Here is a 19678-nt window from a genome sequence, read left to right as displayed (position 1 = left end):
ATTTAGAGGTTTATTTCTTCACCTTAATTTCTGAAGAATTAGATACATTTGCACAATTGCTATTAGGTTACAGACAAAAATTCATGAAAGAAATATATTCAGAAGACAGAAAAGAAAAAAAAAAAAGATGTGACTGAAATCCTTGTAAATCAAGAGCTGTTAAAAGTTCAGATGTAAATTACATAAACAATTAACTGTCCTATAAGCTGAAAACTTCATGGAAAAAATAGTCCACTGATTACAACCACAGCAAGCCAAGGTCATATTTTTGACAAACTGATTTTTTATAACTATAAGCAACCATTGGATGTTTATGACCAAGCTTTAAAAATTAATGCGAACACATAAAGAAAAAGATTTTAAATACATAGAAAATTCTTCACTGATTCAAGTTCAAAAGGAAGACTGAAATGCAAAAGGAACATCAGAAACACCTGATATGAGTATGTTTTCAAAACATACCAGGAAAGAACACATATATGATAAAATACAGTCCAAAACTCAACTGCCCAATTCTGAACCCTGTGCCTGTCCTTGTCAGAATACCTTCACAACTTTAGCAGTAAGACGCAGTCTACTGTCCAAAAACTTCATGGCCATTCATCTCCATGAGTGGGACCATGTATTTCTAAACATTCAGTCCTGAGCCATAAGACCTGAATCTTAAATGACCAAAAAGGAAGGCCATGGAAATGGTGTGAGGTTACTGATTTATTATTGCTTTATTAGCAAATACAACAATAAGCTTTTAAAATTTTTATATAACAAAGTAAAAACTAACGATGTGTATTTTGAAAGACAAGAACATATAAGACATACACCAGAACCTATAAAAATAGCCAATTTCAATTAAACACTTAGGATTCCCACTGTGGTTTATGGAAATCACTTAATATGCCATATCTGTGCACCTGTAAAAAGGAACTTCCTCAAGAAATTGGTGAAATATGAACTGGAAGGGAAGAAAGCTATGAAATCAAGAACTGAAAAATGAAGAATAATTCTTTTTAAAGGACTTAATATGTAGTCATATCATTGTTGGTAAAAAGTAACTAATAAAATCCATAGGAAAAAAAAGGAACAAAACAGAAAACAGGAACACTTTTTTTCATCTTTTAAAAACCACCTCCGGGGCGCCTGGGTGGCTCAGTCAGTTAAACATCCGACTTCAGCTCAGGTCATGATCTCACAGTTCTTGAATTCTAGCCCTGCATCCAGCTCTGTGCTGACAGCTCAGAGCCTGGAGCCTGCTTCGGATTCTGTGTCTCCCGCTCTCTCTCTCTCTCTCTCTCTCTGTCAGCAATAAACATTTTAAAAAACATTAAGAAACCACTGTAATCAAGGCATCCAAGGCCTAATGTGACAAAAATGAGAATAAGTGTGAATTTATTAAAAACAGAAAACTACAATGAACCATCAAAAAGTATTTACCAATTTTTCAAGACCACGTATATAACATACAATTTTCTGTTATTTGTTTTCTGCTCAAGAATTTGAAAATAAGCCCCCCTCCAAATACATAACAGACATCTCCTAACTGCGTTTAAGTGCTTACCAGTAAAGGGGCGCCTGGGTGGCTCAGTCAGTTAAGCGTCTGACTTCAGCTCAGGTCATGATCTCACAGTTCGTGGGTTTGAGTACCAGATCAGGCTCTACGCTGATATCTCAGAACCTGGAGCCTGCTTTGGATTTTGTATCTCCCTCTCTCTCTCTGCCCTTCCCTGCCTCACGCTCTGTCTCTCTCTCTCAAAAATTAATACACATTCAAAAACATTAAAAAGTAAATAAAAATAAAAGTCAGTCTGTTGAGTCAAAAATTATGTAATAAATGATAAATGGATTCTAATCAAGGGGGCCACATTTTCTGAATCTAGACTGATGACAGAGTCAATATATGTGTTTTCATGACCTAAAATGGACTGAGTGACCCACACACCTGGCACTGTGTCCTGTGCTAAGTGTCAAACAGAGATAGACATATAATACACGGTTTCTGCATCAGCTGCTCCCTACCTTTGCCCACTCTCCAATTTATTTTTTACTTAGTAGCCAGAGGATCTTCATAAAATGTTACTCAGTCTTATCACTGTATTACTTCAAATTTTCAATAGCTTTCCCTCTCATTTATAATAAAATCCAAGTATCTTCAAGGCTTCCAGTGCTCTGCCCATCCCAGCCATCTTCTCTCTCCTATTCCTGTCATTCACAATGCTTTGTCCTTTGGTCTTCTCAGTGCTCCTCAAATGTCCATCTATCAACCCCCAAGGTCCTAGCCTAGAACCCTCCTCACCCTAACTTCTTACTTGACTCCTATTTTCTCCTTCAGCTCAAATGTCACTTCCATAGAAGCATTCACTAATGTCCCACATTAATGCTGCAGGAGATGAGGAGCTGGTAAGTGGTATAAAGCAAAGGAGTAATGGTTAATTCCTTATTTTAGAAAAATCATCCAGACAGGAACTTGTACAATGGACTGGCTAGAGGTGATATGAGGGAGATGACAGCTATAGGCAGCGAAGTTAAGTAGGAAACAACTATAAGAGTCTCAGAGAGAAACAGAGATCATATGTATATAAGAACACTAAAGTCATCTTTGGCTCTGCATAAAGTTCCATCGGGCTATGAGCTCTCTAAGACCACTATTATATATTACAAACTTCCTATGACATTAGAGAGACCCCATAAACATTAGTTAATTTGAAATGAGTGTGAGAACATCAGTGAACATAACCAAGATGCAAACAATAATCACTGTCATTCATTTATTGAACACTTAGGCACTATGCATAATGAAGAAGGGGAAGGCAGCGGTGGTGAGGAGCAGTGGCTCTGCCAGAGTTTGTACTTTATGAGTTTACATCTCTGCGTTTTGGTTTTTTTCAAGAGCTAGTATCTATGTCAAAGGACTGTTGTGAGATTTAAATGTAAAGCACTGAAAAGAACACTGCTTGTCACATGTCAAGTACTTAATAAAAATTAGCTACTAATAAAAATTAGTCACCGCTGTCAACATCATAATCATTATTTTTATTATTAGTACCACTACTACAATCACCAAGTACTTCAGAGACATTTCATCTTCACAAAAGAACTTAGGAAGGATATACTATTATCTCTACTACACAATGAGGGAAAGTAGGTACAAAACCAGTCTGCACAGTTTTTAAGCATCATACTGGGATCTGAGCCTAGTACTATGAGTCTAAAGTTTATATATTAAACACATTATGACACTGTCTCTCAAAAGGGGCAGGAGGGACTCAGTGTGATAAGTAATATAATTTTCTAAGCCATATGATTTACTGAATATTTACTATGCTCTAAGAGTTCTTCTAGGCTCTGAAGCACACAAGAGAAACAAAACAGGTTAAGTCTCTTCTCTCATGAGAAGGCAAGATAAGAGAAAAATATCAAACAGCGAGAAGTCCACCACAGAGATTCAGAATTAAGAGTGATGTGTCTGGGGGTCACTTAGATTAGATAGGCAGAAAAGGCCTTTCTAAGGAGATTTAAATTTAAGATGAGAACCTAAAAGACAATCAAAAGGGACAAGCACAAGGTACCAAACAAGAGGATAGAGAGCTTTCCAGACAGAGGAAATAGCTACTACAGAGAGTCTAAGTGAAACAAAATTGTGTCTTAAGCAAACAAAGCAAGTCAGCATGGCCAAACACCAGTGGGGGAGGAATGGAGTATTCCATGAGATGACAGAGGCAGGCAACAGCCAGGTGCCTTGGGGTCACTCAAGAGAAAGGAATGTGGATTTTATGCTTAAAGGTAATAAAGGATGATGGGAAAGTGACATGATCTGAATTATGTTTAAAAGAAGCTACTCACTGCTGGATGGAAAACAGATTGTAGTAAGACAAAAATGTGAATTCTTTCCAGGCTATCTCAGTAGTTTAGACCAGAGATGAAAGTGCTTTAACTAGAGAGGCAGGAATACAGCTGGAGAAAAATAGACAGATTCTGGTGTACATTTCAGGAGATGGAGTACAAAGGATTTACAAATGAACTGAATAAAAAAGATGAAGGAAAAAGGGTTAACCTCTGTATTATAATGGTTTAGTTTACTGAGGTGACGAAAATTAGGGGAGGTACATGTTTGGGGTAGGAACAGGAGTTAGAAATAAGAGTACAGTTTTAGCCAGGTTTCATTTGAGATCCCCATCATATACCCATCTGGAAATGTTCAGTAGGCACCTGGATCAGAATCAGGAATCCTGGAAGTTCCTCTTATCCTTTCTCTTGCTTCATAGAAGACTGAAGATACAGAAAACATCAAGAGGAACATAGATTTTAGAATGTGAGTATAATGTGAGTATTCTGTAACAATCTACAACAGTGAGACAAGACCTTGTACTCCTCATGAAACTATTTCACTTATAGAAAATAAAGCATCATCTCTGCTGAGGATAATAATACAGAAAGAAAGTAAGCTTTAAGGTCAATGAGATTCATGCCAAGAGAGTTAACCCATATCATGTGGCCTCTATTTCTAAAATCTTACAAGATTATAGGGCAGGACCTACTAAGAAGAGATCGGAGCTCCCAGCAGGATAAAATTTATAAGTGTTTCTGAAAATTCCATCCTATCTGAAGGGAATCCATTGCATACCCAATACAAGACAAAAGTAAACCCTAACTGTACATAAAATAATGACTTCTCCCTGCTATCAGACAGGAGTTTCCATGGAAACTATCACAAAGAATTTCCTTAGATTTGTGATTACTGACAAAAACAAAATAGGCTTGGAGTCAAATGAGAACTAGATTCTGGGTAATCTGATTCAAGCTAATTGTCTTTTAGTGTGACAAGTTTTCTTAATCAAATGGCTACTTAGAGGGTAGATATCAAAATGAGAGAAACAGACAAGCAACCTTATCTGTTTTTGTGTAAGTCTTACTCTTAAATAGCTATCAGCAATATTGTAAAAGACCGTGTTAGGAAAGATAAGAACTAAAATTTATTGAGCAGCTATTAAATATCAAGTGTTTTGCACAATAATCCTTCCAGGCAAGTTTTATTACCCTTAAGTTTTATAGAGGAAGAAGCCAGTTCTCAAAGATGTAGAGTAACTTGCTCAAGATCAAACAGATAGTAAGCAACAGAGCCAGGAGGAGATTCAGGTTTAGCTGAACACAAAACATGTACACTTGCCTTGGGCTTTTTTAAAACGGTCTAAAACCCACAATGGTCCAGGAGCCCAAGCCTATGGTCTCTTTAAGCTATAAGAATATTACTGATTAACTACTGAATTAGGCTGAAAACAAGGCTATAATGTATAAAAAGAAGAGACATGTAAAATAAAGAAAGAGACATATAAAAACCAAAAGAACCAAAAAAGAAATAAGTAAAGGAAAAAAGTAAAGTCATGCCGATAAACTCACTTAGATGTTAATAAATTTAGGGAGCCAAGATAGAGTTGTGATACTTCATTTTAAGGAGTAACTTTTAAAATTATCATTTAAGAATAAAAGTAAAAATGCCAAGACATTTCTTAGCTCATAACAATTACCTCAAATAATTTAACTGCAATACCAAAGTGACTGCTATTGCTGCCTAACTCTGTCAACCTAACATATTGTGTAACTGTAGTAGTCACATGGAAAATGAAAGCAATCTGAGGTACTGCATGCTACACTCCTTCCCTAATTAGTTAATTATTTTCATTATGGAATTTGCCTATAAATTCATTGTCTTGTACATTTTACTCCAAGGTTCTTCAGATTCTTTAAAGAGAAACCTGGACCTCCACATTATCTCTTTGGATTTAAGCAGTCAAAACAAAAGAAATTCAACCAAAGCACACACTGACACATCAGCAGTCAGAGCACTACTTAACAAGCATGCACACACATAAACGCAGGATACACACTAAATTCAGTGAAGAGTAGAAACAAAGACAAAATAGTAGAAATAAATCCAAGAGGAATAAAGAGGGTTACAATGCATAAAACAATCTAGGTAACACCAGAAGTTAATTTTCCAAAATCAAGGTACTAGCTTCCATTTTTGCTAACACTGAATAGTGTCTAGCCAAAAGTACCAGGGAAAAGCTCCGCTGTCAACTGAGAACATACTTTTAAATAACTGTTAAATGAAATTATTCCTTAAAACACTCTCCTACAATAGTAATGTCCAAAGAACCATAATAGAAGAAAACAAATCAATTCCAATGCAATATTTCTCAATTAGTAAATAAACTATAAATGCAAACCACTCTAAGTATTTATTTTAACAGATGAAAGATTTAAGGATTTTTTTAGAGCCATTACTAAGTTTTGGTTAGGGGGACCCCCCCCCAAAAAAAAGGTGTAAATGTTGAAAGTAATTTATAAGAAATCAGTTCTTTAAATGGCTTAAACTATGAAGTTTAGTATATTTCTATTTTGTTTCTTGGTGCATTCTATTTCAATTTAATAATATGGTACTGGAAACGCTTCTTGTGTATGCCTTCAAACACTCAATATAATGTTAAAGTACAGTTCTTAGGTTTTGAAATTTTCAGAACTGTTGATGCATAAAAGCATATCTTTAGTATTCTGTTTCCCTATAACTGCTGAATGACTTTGCTAAGTGCTGGAAACCCACCAAGCCCTTATTAGGAAAGCCTAGATAGAAAAAGAGTCCAGTGCTTAAAATACAGAAAACACAGTCCAAAGATATATGTCCTCTTATTCTTAGTTCAAAGATTAAATCAGTAATCAACTGGCAATGTTACATATACCATTTTGTTATTTAGCAGATGACAACTGAAGATAAGGGTCATTTTTGGGCCTTAATAAAAGCTTTCCTTTATATCTGATTGTGATTCTTCTTTAAGCTCCTTCCTTTTTCATGATTTTCCTCCTCAATCTTGCCAAAACAGGATTTAAAATCTAAATGGAAATAAAAGGGGAACCACTGTCAGGATTTAGGCAGGCTCATCTCACATTTACCTGTTAATGAGTCCTGAGGCTCTGCTTAAGGCATATTTGAGACAAAAACCAGCCTCTTGACATTAGGCTTCTGCAGAGTGTTCCCTTAATGAACAGGTTTTAAATGGCCAAAATGAAACACAACCTACAGAAAAAAGCCCTAAAGACTTTAGTTGTGATTTTAGCTCTATGGCCATTAAACAAAGGCCTTTTTTTCCTCTGTAAAGGTAGACTAGATACATCAAAAGACCTGAGTTCCTAATGGGAATACAAAGGTGGTCTCTCTTGGATGCATGAACTTCCTTGAAATTGTTTTCAAAATCCTGGGCACTCATCAGGGGAGCAATCAGCTTTCATCAAGCTTGCTAAGGGTCTCATCAACATGAGGTCCAAGTTAGTCTAAGAGCCATTGTGCAAATGCCTTCTCCAGCCCTTATACCAAAAAGCCATGGGCTGGAAGGCAGAGCAATGGCCTTGAAACATGATAGTCTGGAGACCTGGGGCAAATTGCTTCACCTTTGTGAGCTTCCATTTCTTGTCTATGAAATTGTATGTAAAAATACCTCTTTCACAAGGAGTTGATAAAGAGTAAATAATTGTAACCCTTACCAAAAACTGCTGATTTATAAAAGTTATCTCCATTATGCAATAAGACAATAATCACTGAAGAACCTTTTTAAGTACCCATTTTACAATTGAGTGTCCCAGTTACTGAGGAACTAACCCTGGTCAAACAGAGCTGATGTAAAGACAGGTTTCCAGTCTGCACTTCTCATGCCCTACACAACTCCACTACAGGCCACATTCAACACACAGTACAAACCTGAGCCTAATAACAGCAGAATTGGTACTCGGGCTTGGGACCACCAAAGAGGAAATAAAACTGAAATGACATTATGTGGTGACATCAACCTTCAGAATCAAAGATATCTAAAATTACCAAGTGACCCTTTTGGGGTCTACACACTTACCAGACCTTAAGAAAGCGGGTGGAGAAGAGACGATGGCATCAGGTGAGTTGGCCATTTCAAATTGTTGACTCTAATCATAAGCGTCGCAGGCTAAACTAGAGCAATTTTCAAAACTGTTTAGTGAAGGTTAGAAGCAATCAGCGTTAGATTAATTGAAAGCAGTGTGAGCAGTTATTAACATGATGCAGTGTGCAACAAAGGCAATAATTGAGGTTCATTTTAATTTTATTTTCTTTTTAATGACTTGAAAATTTGATTTTCTTTGCTTTGATAAATTACATTTGCTTATATGGATGAGGCAGGAAATACATAATATCCACTTATTAACATTACATAAGAGTGGCATCCTCTATTGAACAGTGCAGTGATTATGCTACTATGTAACAATGCTCAGAACTTTGCAGTGACATCTATATCAGAGCCAGGTTAGCCCAAGTTTCAAACTAGGCTGAGTTTATATATTCTTCTAAAAGTAACAAACAGAATCAGATTGGTTGTTTTCAATGACATAGGAAGTCAAGGATTCATTCAAGAAACCATATAGTCAATACCTTACAGAGTTAGAACCAGAAACCTCAATGAATTTGAATGACTTCAAATAGTATCTATCTCTTACTACAATGATATAAACAATATAGGAACATCCAACATTTATACTATGCATTTAACTACTTTGCACATGAAACTGGACTTAAGTGACTGCATTCAACAAAAGTTAAATAAAATTTGAGTTTTTTTCTCACTTAAGAAAGAGAAGGTAGGTTTTCAAAGCTCACTGTTATGACATGCAATTCAGAGAAAATAAAAACTGGAAAAGAAAATAAATCCTATATGCTTATTAAGAGGAAAGAGAAATGCTGTAAGATAGATGTGGAGGGCAGAGCTCAGTTCCCTGTTAAGAAAACTCAGGTTACTCTCTTTGACCAGATATTATCAATCCAATTCCCTTTATAGCCCAAATAAACAATTGTTAGCAATCAATACTTCAATATGACACAAAAATTTTAAGTGTGAAACACAAATATAAACTATACCAACTATATTTACTCTTAAATGTACTAAGGAGTGTTAAAAAATTCTCTCATACTTCTGTGGTAGTTTTGCTATAATCTAAGTAAATAAGCGCAGAACTTTATAAATAAAGTTTAAAAACATAATGGATATTAGCAACAAAGATTGGATGAATTTCTCCTGTATTATTTATGAAATTAGATACTTTATTCAAATTTAAAAAAGGAAAACTACACAAGGGACAACCAAGAACTTCATAAATTGGGTAAAACCCCAAACATAATGGGGGCATATTAGCTGAGAAAAAAAAAACCCTCTAGGGATAGATGCAAATACAGACTTAGTTTTCTAGGGCTATGCCTTTCCTTAACAGTAGCATCTTTCAACACTGACAAATAGTAATATCATTCCTTTAAAAGGGAAGATTAAATGAACACTTGTCATCCCACCATCTTTTGTTTTGTAAGCACACTTTTAGCTCAAGATTACATACAGCCAGCCAGAAACGAGGGAAGTTTCAATCCTGTCTCTCAGAGGACTGATGGGCCCTAAGTGCTAACTTCAAAGACGTGACTTTGCAATTTGAACAAGTCAGTTCAGGACACTTCCAACTGTAGTAACTGCCTGCGCAGCGTCTTCTGACCTCGGTGGCTTTGGATTTGGGAGGCACAGCTGGGAACTTTGTGTCCTGAGGCCACTTGCCCAGGGAAGGAACCCGCTAGAGCCCTTAAGCACGCTCAACGTGACCCCCTTCATAGCCTAAGGCCCTGTCTCCACTCAATTTCTGCCACATAGTAATCGGCTAGGGCTCAGAACTTGTGAAGAACATAAAAGGGAGATATGAAATAAAGCAAAACTTTTTTGCTGGCAGTTTTCTAGGACCAGATCATAATCACATCTAAGAATGAACCTATTTGATTTTTGAGGGACGACCCACTGTCTTTCCCAGGAACCTGGCAGCCGCCTGATTTCTAAAGAGTAAAACTCCAGCTTTGGTGGACACCACCACCTAATTTCTGAGCGAACACACACGAAATAGCGTTGGGGAAAAACACATGTAGTCGGGGGCACCACCAATTTGGGAGGTGGGGGTAAACATGAAGAGGAAGGCCGGGACCGCAGTCTGCTTTCTAAGGGGAAACACGCGGGCACAGGTTCAACTCCAGGACCCCGACCAGCCTCCCGCCCAAGGCGCTTGAGGGGGAGCACCACCCTGGTGCAGGGGAGGGGGTGTCTCCCCAGCCAGCCAAACCTGAGCGCTTGGCCCGGGCTCTTCGCTCCAACACCTTCCAGTTCCCTTCAGCCATGAGCCCCGCCGCCCCCACCATCTCTCTCAGGCCGCCGCCTTTGCCACCGCCCCAAACGCCGACTGTCAGCTCCGCCCGGCCGGCCCCGCCCCCACGCACGACACTGTCGGGAGGCGCGCCGGCCGGAAGTGAACGCAGGGGCGATTTTCGACCCAGCTTCACGGCCTCCCAAGAGTCAGAGGTGTAGTTCTAAGGGAAAGTGAGAGGGGAGCCGGTGGCGGCTCGTACGGGCGGGGCGGCTGTGCGCTTTCTCTCTTGGTCGGCAGCACGGTGCTTTCCGGCTGCCGTCAAGCGCGGCACTGGGCCGGCGGGCGGGGGCCGAGGGGCTGCCATGGCGGCGGCGGGCCGGCTGCCGAGCTCCTGGGCGCTGCTGGCGCTGCTGCTTGGGGGGCTCGCACTGCTGGGAGTCGGGCCGGTCCCGGCGCGGGCGCTGCACAACGTCACAGCCGAGCTCTTTGGGGTCGAGGCCTGGGGCACCCTGGCGGCCTTCGGAGACCTCAACTCCGACAAGCAGACGGACCTCTTCGTGCTGCGGGAAAGTCAGTGCTTGCCCGGCCCTCCCTCTGTCCGCTGTCCCTGTGCCCCTCCCGGTGTACCCCACACCCTTAGCCCGGATGGCCACTCTTCCTGCATTTCCCAACCCTTCTCTCCCGACCCTGTCTCTCCCTTTATCTCCAGCATCCTTTGCAGTTTGCCCGTTCTCTCCATGTTTTCCAGCCCCTTGTCCTGGCCTGACCACCCCACAGTTTTATTTACCCACATAAGTCCTGGAAACACCCCAGTTTTGTTTTTTTTTTTTCCTGAGAAGCCGTAGGCCTTCACCCACGTACCCCCTCCTCCGCATGGAATCACCTGCCTTTCAAAGTCCTTCCTGATTCCCAGGAGTCTTTGTAGCTTGCCTCTGCGTTCCCTCCTAAAGTCCTTTCGTTCCTTCCTGCTTTACTTCTTCAATTCTCCTTCCCCTTTCATAAACTGGAAAAGATGCAACTTGACAGTGTCTTCTCATAGGGGACTTTTACCTACCTCATTTGCCTTATTCACCTGCCCCTCCTCTTTTTCATGGTCCCAGCTTTCTTTGAACCTACTCCCCACTCCCCAACGCCCTAAACACTCCACAGCTCACACAAGCATTTTGCAGGGGCCACTGATAAACTCAATGTCTCCTTGGGAAAAGATTCTCAAACTGTAGATTCTTCTCCCTCCCGAGCTGTCTAGTCTTTCATATGCACCTGACCTTTTCCTCACTTTGGTCACCACCGTTGTCTTCCAAATCTCTGCTTTCCTTGTCAACTCGAGGTTCTTAGGAGTTCTTTGCTTTAACTAAACATCACTAAACAAACTTTACTGTAAATTTTGATGCTGACCACGGGTATTAGAGGGTCTTAGCATTCTTTTGAGTACCCACAAAACTGGGTAGGTCAAGGCCATGAAGGAAGGAGGTGAAGCGGGTTTATACAGAACTCAACTAACAGGATCTTGGCTTAGGTTTCTTGGGCTCTTGCCACGATACCAGAACCCCCTGGGGACCCTGTATATTTTTCCTGTCTTTGTATGACTATGTATCTGTTGCAAGAAAGGTGCACACTATCAAACCCCTAGCTACTCCATCCAAACTGGATGCAGAGACTCTCCTCTTAACGTTAAAGATGGCTTGGGTTTAATTAAACCATTTCAAAAGTCTGTTCAATGAGTCCTCCTGAATGTATCCAATGAGTTCCAAAGATGCACCATCCTAGGGAATGGTTCCATAGGAGCCACAAGAGGAGGGTCTTGGAGGATACATCTTTTTCTTCTTAAGTATGTAGTCATGTCCTTGTTACTAGTCAGATACCTACAGTAGGAGTTCCTGTGTCCTTGGTGTGATGCATCTGCGTGATGAACTAAACAGCTTATAAGAGGTCATGTTCTTGGGGAAACAAGGCTTGACATATACTATAATTAAAAGGTATGTTCTTTACATGGTTAAGTCAACTGATCTGATTCCTGGCAAAAAGCCATTGGTTTCAGTTTGTTTTGACCAACTGTTCATCCTTCCTATTTCTCTGCTACTTTTTTAACATTGAATTTGTGATATACTATTAGGTATCTCCATTCCATTAGACATGTAGGACTCACCTTGAAAGGGCATAGTAACTAGAGTAAAATGAAAATGTTATTGTTAAGAACAGCACCCAGAAAAGCTTTTTGTAACTACTGATTGGAGGTGTTACCTAGAAACTTTTCTCTAATATCATGTATTCGCTTCTTTTAGGAAATGATTTAATCGTCTTTTTGGCAGACCAGAATGCACCCTATTTTAAACCCAAAGTAAAAATATCCTTGAAGTAAGTACAAATGTATCTGTTCCTATAAAAAACAATCATTACTGTAATGATTGATATGTAATAGCTAGTTGGGTTGTCTTTGAAATCAATTTTATTTAACTGTGTTGACACAAAACCACTAGTTATGAGGTGTGAGTAGCAAGTAATTAGTTAGGAAAAATAGTGAATATACCAAAGTTTAAAAGTCATTTACTTTTGAAAACAAATTAATAAATTTGAGTAGATCACATCTGTTCCTGCATAAACACCCTTCATTCTCTAGCAATATAGTACCCCTTCATGAATGTGTTGGGGATTGTCCCTCATCCTGAGTGTGCCGGTGGGAACACAGGCTTGTCAGGTCAACTATGTATTGAGGGTGAGAGGGGGGCTTCATTTGCACTGGGGAAGAGGTGTTCTAATTTCTTTTTGTTTGTTGACTTGTAGGTGATGAGTTTTTTAAGGTTTATTTTGAAGGAATTTAAATCAAGCAGAAGTCTTTAAATGTTCAAATAATAGTTCTTTCATTTATATGACTGGCATTGCCTGAAACTCAGTGATCTTCAGTAGTGAGCCAGCACAGTTTTGAAACATAGAAGCAAGGATTGATTGCTGGATGGTTCAAGGAAGAAGAAATGAGTTAGTGCATACTAAGGTGGAAGCTTCCAGAAAGTTACAAAATTTCAGTGAACTTCAGTACAATTTAGGTAAGGGCTTTCAAGTTTGGCGACACAGCATTAACAAGATGGCAGTAAGCATATTGTGAAGAGGAGGTGGAAAGATTTACCTAACAGAAGTGTAGGGTGTACTTTGGAGAGTTTTGGACCAAGAAGATGAGATTAGGGCAGACTAGGAACCTTCATAAATATCAGAAAGAGTTTGAACCCAATCCCATGAGAAGTGGAGAATGATAGGTTGTTGTTTAAAGGAGAGATGAAAAAACAACAGTATTTTAAGTTTATTTACTTGTTAACCATATGCAGGATGAATTGGTTTACAGAAAGATCAGAGGTTACTTAGGAAATGGTTTAAAAAAAATTTAAATTCCTTTGTGGGTTAATAACTGCCCAGAGTCTACAATATTTAAACTCACACTTATGTTTTAAAAAATGGCCTTAAGTTAGAACATTGAAAGGAAAGTTTTAAATGGACAAACAGAAACTTACCCTAGTGAGAAATTTTCCTACGTACTGGATATCAGCATGCTTGGAGTGGGAACAGAAAGATAAATATTATATACAAGAAATGACTTGCTTACAAATGATTTTTCTTGGAAAGAAATGTTTGAACTACAAAGGACTAGGGTTCCACTAAGTTAAAAAAAAAAATCCCAATTCATTTCATCTTCTTGATTAACAAATGCAGTGTTGTTTTCTATACTATTACAATTTAGAAACTTGTTTTTATTTTATTTATTTAGAATATCTTTCAAAGCATATGGCGCTTCTGGGTGGCTCAGTCAGTTAAGCATCCGATTCTTTGTTTCAGCTCAGGTCATAATCTCACGGGTTCACGGGTTCAAGCCCCGCTTTGGGCTCGGTGCTGACAGCACAGAGCCTGCATGGGATTCTCTCCTTCTCACTCCCTGCCCCTCCCCCCTCAAAAAAAACCCAAAAACCTAAAAGAATATTTTTCAAAGTATAAATAACTCTCCTTCATTCTTTACTTCCCCCGCTCCCTTGTTCCTTTCTCAGATGCAACCACTTTTAAAAACTTAAGCTATTTTTTTCTGGTGCTTATTTCCGTATTTTAAAATAAGCTTTTACACTGTAATCTCTTTAGTAATTATCTTTATCTCTTGGATTTTTGTTAGCATAGATGAGGGTTTACCATCTTTAAATTATATCATCTCAATTATCATTATATCATATTTTTAGTTAAATCAATAAACATTGTTTACATTTTGACCATGTAGATTCTGTGCACTTCAGAACCAAGAAGCATACAGTATTTCATTTTTTTTTTTTATTTTTTTTTAATGTTTATTTTTGAGAGAGAGAGAGAGAGCGCGCACGAGCAGGGGAGGTGTAGACAGAGAGAGGGAGACACAGAATCCGAAGCAGGCTCCAGGCTCTGAGCTGTCAGCACAGAGCCCAACGTGCTCGAACTCATAGACCACAAGATCATGACCCAAGTCAAAGTCAGACGCCCAACCAGCTGAGCCACCCAGGCACCCCCGTATTTCATTTCTGTAGCGTTTTTCCTCCTGCTGTAAATGGTTGCTTTTTAAAATCAATTGCAGGGGCGCCTGGTGGCTCAGTTGGTCGAGCTTCCGACTCTTGATTTCAGCTCAGCTCATTATCTCACTCTTCATGGGATGGAGGCCTGAGTTGGGCTGCATGCTGACAGGAGGAGCCTGCTTAGGCTTCTCTCTCTCCTTTTCTTTCTGCCCCTCTCCCGCTCATGTGCACACTCACACTCCTTTTTCCTCCCTCTCAAAATAAATAAACTTGAAAACAATCAATTGCATAGTTTTCTGTGTACATATCCTTAATTTCTTGGTAGATGTTGCATATCGGCCAAATATCTATTGTACATTTTGTTTTCCCCTTTGAGTCCTATACACTTCTGCCCAATCAGTTCATTTTTAAGCCTTCTGCAAGGTTAGTATTTGGAGACTTTCCCTTTGCTGTTCTTTGTTGGATCCCTCTTTCTTGGATCCTGTGCCATTTTATTCTTAGCTTCTTCGTTTACTTCCCTGGAATGCATCCTTTAGGAAATTCCTGAGATAGAATGTATGGTATGTTCAATGTCCCCCAATTTTTTTACTCTTAATAATTTCATTGGCCTATAGTCTTCTAGCTTCATGGGTTGCTATTTTAAAATCCATTGCTTTTCTTTCTTCTAATCCTTCTAATGTGACTTGTTTTATTTTTAATTTTGGAAGCTATTAGGGTCTCTCTATCCCTTTTGTTTTGGTATTTCATGATGTTGTACCTTGATATAGATTATTTTTTATTTATTATACTGGGTATTAAGTGGATCCCTTCAAACTGGAAGCTTCTATCTTGGGGGCTTTTTGAAATGTTCTTATTTCTTTAGTAATTTATTTGTTCTATCAGGATTCTTATCACTTTGTTATTGGACTGCTGAGTCCAACCTTTATTCCTTCATTTTATCTGTGTTTTTGTCATTTCATTTTGTTTCCCTTTCTAGGAAGTCTTCTCACTTTTATTTTAAGCCTTCTATTGAATTTTTTATTTTAGCTGTCATATTTTTTATCTCCAAGAAGTTTTCTTTGTTCTCTTATTATCCTTTTTTAAGCAGGCTGTTTCTTTTTGTTTTATGGACATACGTTCTTCTCTTATGTCTTCAAGTGTAATTTGAAGTTTCTTTATTCATCTTACTGTTTTGTTCAGATTCTTTATTGCTATTTTTTGGCTCTCTTTGATATTCATAGTTTTCTTCAAAAAGCAGGGATATCATATTTAAGAGTAAGGCAATAAAGAACTAATTGGAAAGTCTTTGCATGGTTGAACATGTCGCCTGTCTCTTGCCCTGTGGTCATGTTCCTGGCTGACTAGCAGTCCAGGAATAGGGTAGAGCTGGAGGAAGGGTCAAACTGTTCCTTCTGTAGACTTTCCATTAACCCCCTGTTTTTAGCTTATGGCTAAAACCTTACGCTCTGTTGTAATTTAACTCTCTAATGCATGATTAATAAACTCTGTGGTCCTTGTCTTGCTAAGAGAGAGAGACAGAGAAGGGACCGTCACTCACAATACAGACTTTCAGTTTAACCTGTATTCAGCCTTCTGCATCACTCTTGTGTTTCACAATTTCTGATGACTCCAAATTCTGAGCCTCTCAGGTGTTCTGGGCCAAAAGCTTTTCTTCTTAAGACTTTACCTTCAGACACTTTAGCTTACAGTTTCCTTGCCATTGTAAGTCCGTTATCAATATCTTCCTTCGTGATCTCTTTGTTTCTGAGGGGCTATACCTTTTTTGTTTTTAAAGTTCATTCCATATAATTTTAGTGGATTCTTTGAAAGAAGAAAAGATAAACACATGAGTTAATCTCATATCTTTAAATGCTTCTACTTTGTATTTTTACAATCATAAAGAAGCTGGGTATTTATGACAATGAAACCTTGATTAGGTTGGGGCGCCTGGGTGGCTCAGTCTGTTAAGCTTCCGACTTCAGCTCAGGTCATGATCTCATGGTTGGTGAGTTTGAGCCCCGGGTCCGGCTCTGTGCTGATAGATAGCTCAGAGCTTGGAGCCTGCTTCAGATTCTGTATCTCCCTCTCTGTCTGCCCCTACCCCGCTGGCACTCTGTCTCTCAAAAATAAGCAAACATTAAAAAATTTAAAAAGAAAAAGAAAAAAACCTATTGATTATGTTAAATTTCCATCTAATCCTTTGTAATATATTTCTATCTATTCCATAATATTTTTAGCCCCAAATTATGAATATATATAGACAGGTATTACTGCCAAGTATGTGCAGTATATGTTATTGTGGATACATATGTACACATGCACATGAAGAGGCCTCCACCATTAGATATAGTTTGCTACTGTATCTCATAGTAGCGTGTATGGTTGCTGTATCATCATTTTTAAACACCAGGTATTTTTCATGGAAAAGTTAAAGTTTTATTGGAATTATTTGAGGAAATTGGCATTACCAAAATGATTTTATCATAATGAAAATCAATTTTAGAGACTGACACAATTTGAATTTCTAGCTACTAGTAGTTTGCTATTAGCTTTTAGGTTTAGCTACTTAATTGCTACAAACTTCAGTTTCCTAGTCCATTCAATAAGAATGACCATACCTATTTCAGGTTTGGAAACTTATCAGTTAATAGCTGTTAAGCATTGATGTAATGTGTGGGACACAGTAGGTAGATGCATCATGATAAATCTGTAGTATTGTTTTTCTTCACCCTATTTAACCTTTTCAGTATTTTTCTCATTTTCATCTTAAATAAAATCTGATATATATATTTTTAGAACTTTGATGGTATTTTCAAAATAATTATATATTTGAAAACTTGCTGCCTTGCTATTTGCTCTAAATGGAATTAAATATAAATTGAACACAAGGCCTATTTTTTTGGTTGGGTTATTCAAACTGCGTTATGACAAGACATGCTTTACGTTTTCAATGTTAATATAAATAAATTCAGAATTATTTCACTTTAATAACGTAGTATTAGGTATATGTGTTTTGACAGTATATTGCCAGGTTTAGTAAAAAGAACTTATTTTCCATTGTGAATATTGAATATCTTTCAGAAATAAAATGATTAATTTTCACTGTAAAATTTCAAATCTGCATTAAAATCCAAAATTAAATATTTCACAAATAATACCTTTTAACTGATAAAGTGACAGTGCTTTAACAATTGATTATGAGCTTCCATTTCTTTTTTTTTTTTTAAGTTTTTTTTTTAAAGTTTATTTATTTTTGAGAGAGAGACAGAGCACGAGCCAGGGAGGGACAGAGAGAGGGAGACACAGAATCTGAAGCAGGCTCCAGGCTCTGAGCTGTCAGCACAGAGCCTGATGCGAGGCTTAAACCCTTGAGCCGTGAGATCATGAACTGAGGTGAAGTCGGATGCTTAACCAACTGAGCCACCCAGGCACCCTGAGCCTCTATTTCTTATAAGCCAGCCAAATGCACTAGTGTCCTTGACAAAAGAACTAAGTAAAAGGACTATATTAAGCAGTGCATGAATGTAAAACTGTGCTTTCTTTTTTTTTTTTAAACTGTGCTTTCTTTTGAAATGTTTTAGATTTTTTATTTAAGATAGGTCTACCTTCATCCTGAATTATTTTGTAGACCAAGGAGGCTTACATACATGAAGGATAATAAAATATTAAAGATGAGAATAAAATTAACGTGAAACTTTAAATTTTGCATTGAAAATATTTGTATGTAGTACAGATATAGAGATGTTGTCCTTTTCTATTATAGACTGACTAGATACCTTAAAATGTGTGTTTCTTATAGGAATCACAGTGCATTGATAACAAGTGTAGTCCCGGGGGATTATGATGGAGACTCACAAATGGATGTCCTCCTGACGTATCTTCCCAAAAATCATGCCAGCAGTGAATTGGGAGCTGTTATCTTCTGGGGACAAAATCAAACATTAGGTGAATTTGTTTTAAGAGTTCTTAATATGTGTCTTTGGATATTAAAGGAAGAATATGCCTTTTATTCTTAGGTAAATGTAACAAAAATATTGTTCTGAAATCAGTTCAGTAATGCAGTTCTTAAGAGTCTAATTGTAGGGGCATCTGGGTGGCTCAGTTGGTTGAGCATCCGACTTCAGCTCAGGTCATTTTCTCTCAGTTGTGAGTTTGAGCCCCACATCAGGCTCACTACTGTCAGCACAGGTTTGCTTCTGATCCTCTGTCCCCCTTTCTCTCTGCCCCTCCTCTGCTCCCTCCCTCTCTCTCACTCTTCAAAAATAAACATTTAAACTTAACAACAACAAAAAAAAAATCAGTAATTGTAAAACTTTTTTAAAAGTCAATTTTTTTATTTTGCAACCCAGGACTAGTCTGGGGTTGAACAAACTCTGCTCTTGCTAACTTAAGAGAGAGAATTATTAAAGGATTTTTATGGCCTATGGAATTATTGGGATGGCTAAAGAACACGTTCTAGGTTGACCTTTCAGGAACAATCCCCAAAGCCTTCAAGGAAGGCTTTTTACTGTCAGAACATGGCCAATTACACAATAACTATTAGGATGACATTGTGTCTGCTGTGACCCTCACCAGCCAAATGGTTACCCTGCACCCTGCCTCTTGATACTCACAAATTCAATGATCAGACACTGAGGTAGAAATAGCAGAGACACAGCTTTCATTTCACTCCTAGCTTCCAAAACTCAGAGTGTATCTGATTGTCAAGGCTTACATCTTATTCAGAATCTCAGATGCAAAGATACGTGAGAATAGTTATTTTGGTTTCTAGTCCCTCCCAGTACAGAAAAGCACAAAAAGGTTGTAGAAAAGATTGAGAGTCAGTCTACTATATCCACCCCTAAACTTTCAGAACTTATCTGAAAAACCAATTAATTATAACTAAATAGATGACTTTGTTCATGGGGCCAGTTTTCAGGGTGGGGTGGAAGGGATGCAGTTGTGTTTTTGGTAACATTTGAACTTAAGCAGTAGTTTCAATACTTCAAATTAATTCAGTCAATAAA

General features: G+C 38.2%; 2 protein-coding genes across 6 annotated transcripts in view; one reads left to right on the top strand and one right to left on the bottom strand.

Annotated features, from left to right (window-relative positions):
• PHKB (phosphorylase kinase regulatory subunit beta) overlaps positions 1-10341 on the bottom strand; it is a 265144-nt gene extending 254803 nt beyond the window's left edge. For 2 of the 5 annotated variants that reach the window (XM_060651934.3, XM_060651933.3), the window contains exon 1: positions 10156-10341. In XM_060651934.3, the coding sequence (XP_060507917.1) occupies positions 10156-10231 (76 nt within the window). In that variant the 5' untranslated portion in view covers positions 10232-10341. Of the gene's footprint in view, positions 1-7892; positions 8006-10155 lie in introns of all 5 variants that reach the window. The other 3 variants (XM_060651937.3, XM_060651936.3, XM_060651935.3) reach the window with 3 other exon arrangements.
• Positions 10342-10407: 66 nt separating this feature from the next.
• Positions 10408-19678, top strand: part of ITFG1 (integrin alpha FG-GAP repeat containing 1) — a 343424-nt gene continuing 334153 nt past the window's right edge. Inside the window, exons 1-3 of the mRNA XM_060651941.3 lie at positions 10408-10749; positions 12462-12534; positions 18472-18617. Coding sequence (XP_060507924.1) covers positions 10542-10749; positions 12462-12534; positions 18472-18617 — 427 coding nt within the window. The 5' untranslated portion in view covers positions 10408-10541. The remainder of the gene's footprint in view (positions 10750-12461; positions 12535-18471; positions 18618-19678) is intronic.

This window comes from Panthera onca, chromosome E2 (genome assembly GCF_046562875.1).
Source record: "Panthera onca isolate mPanOnc1 chromosome E2, mPanOnc1 haplotype 2, whole genome shotgun sequence".
Lineage (NCBI taxonomy): Eukaryota > Metazoa > Chordata > Mammalia > Carnivora > Felidae > Panthera > Panthera onca.
This window is presented reverse-complemented; position numbering and strand designations above follow the sequence as displayed.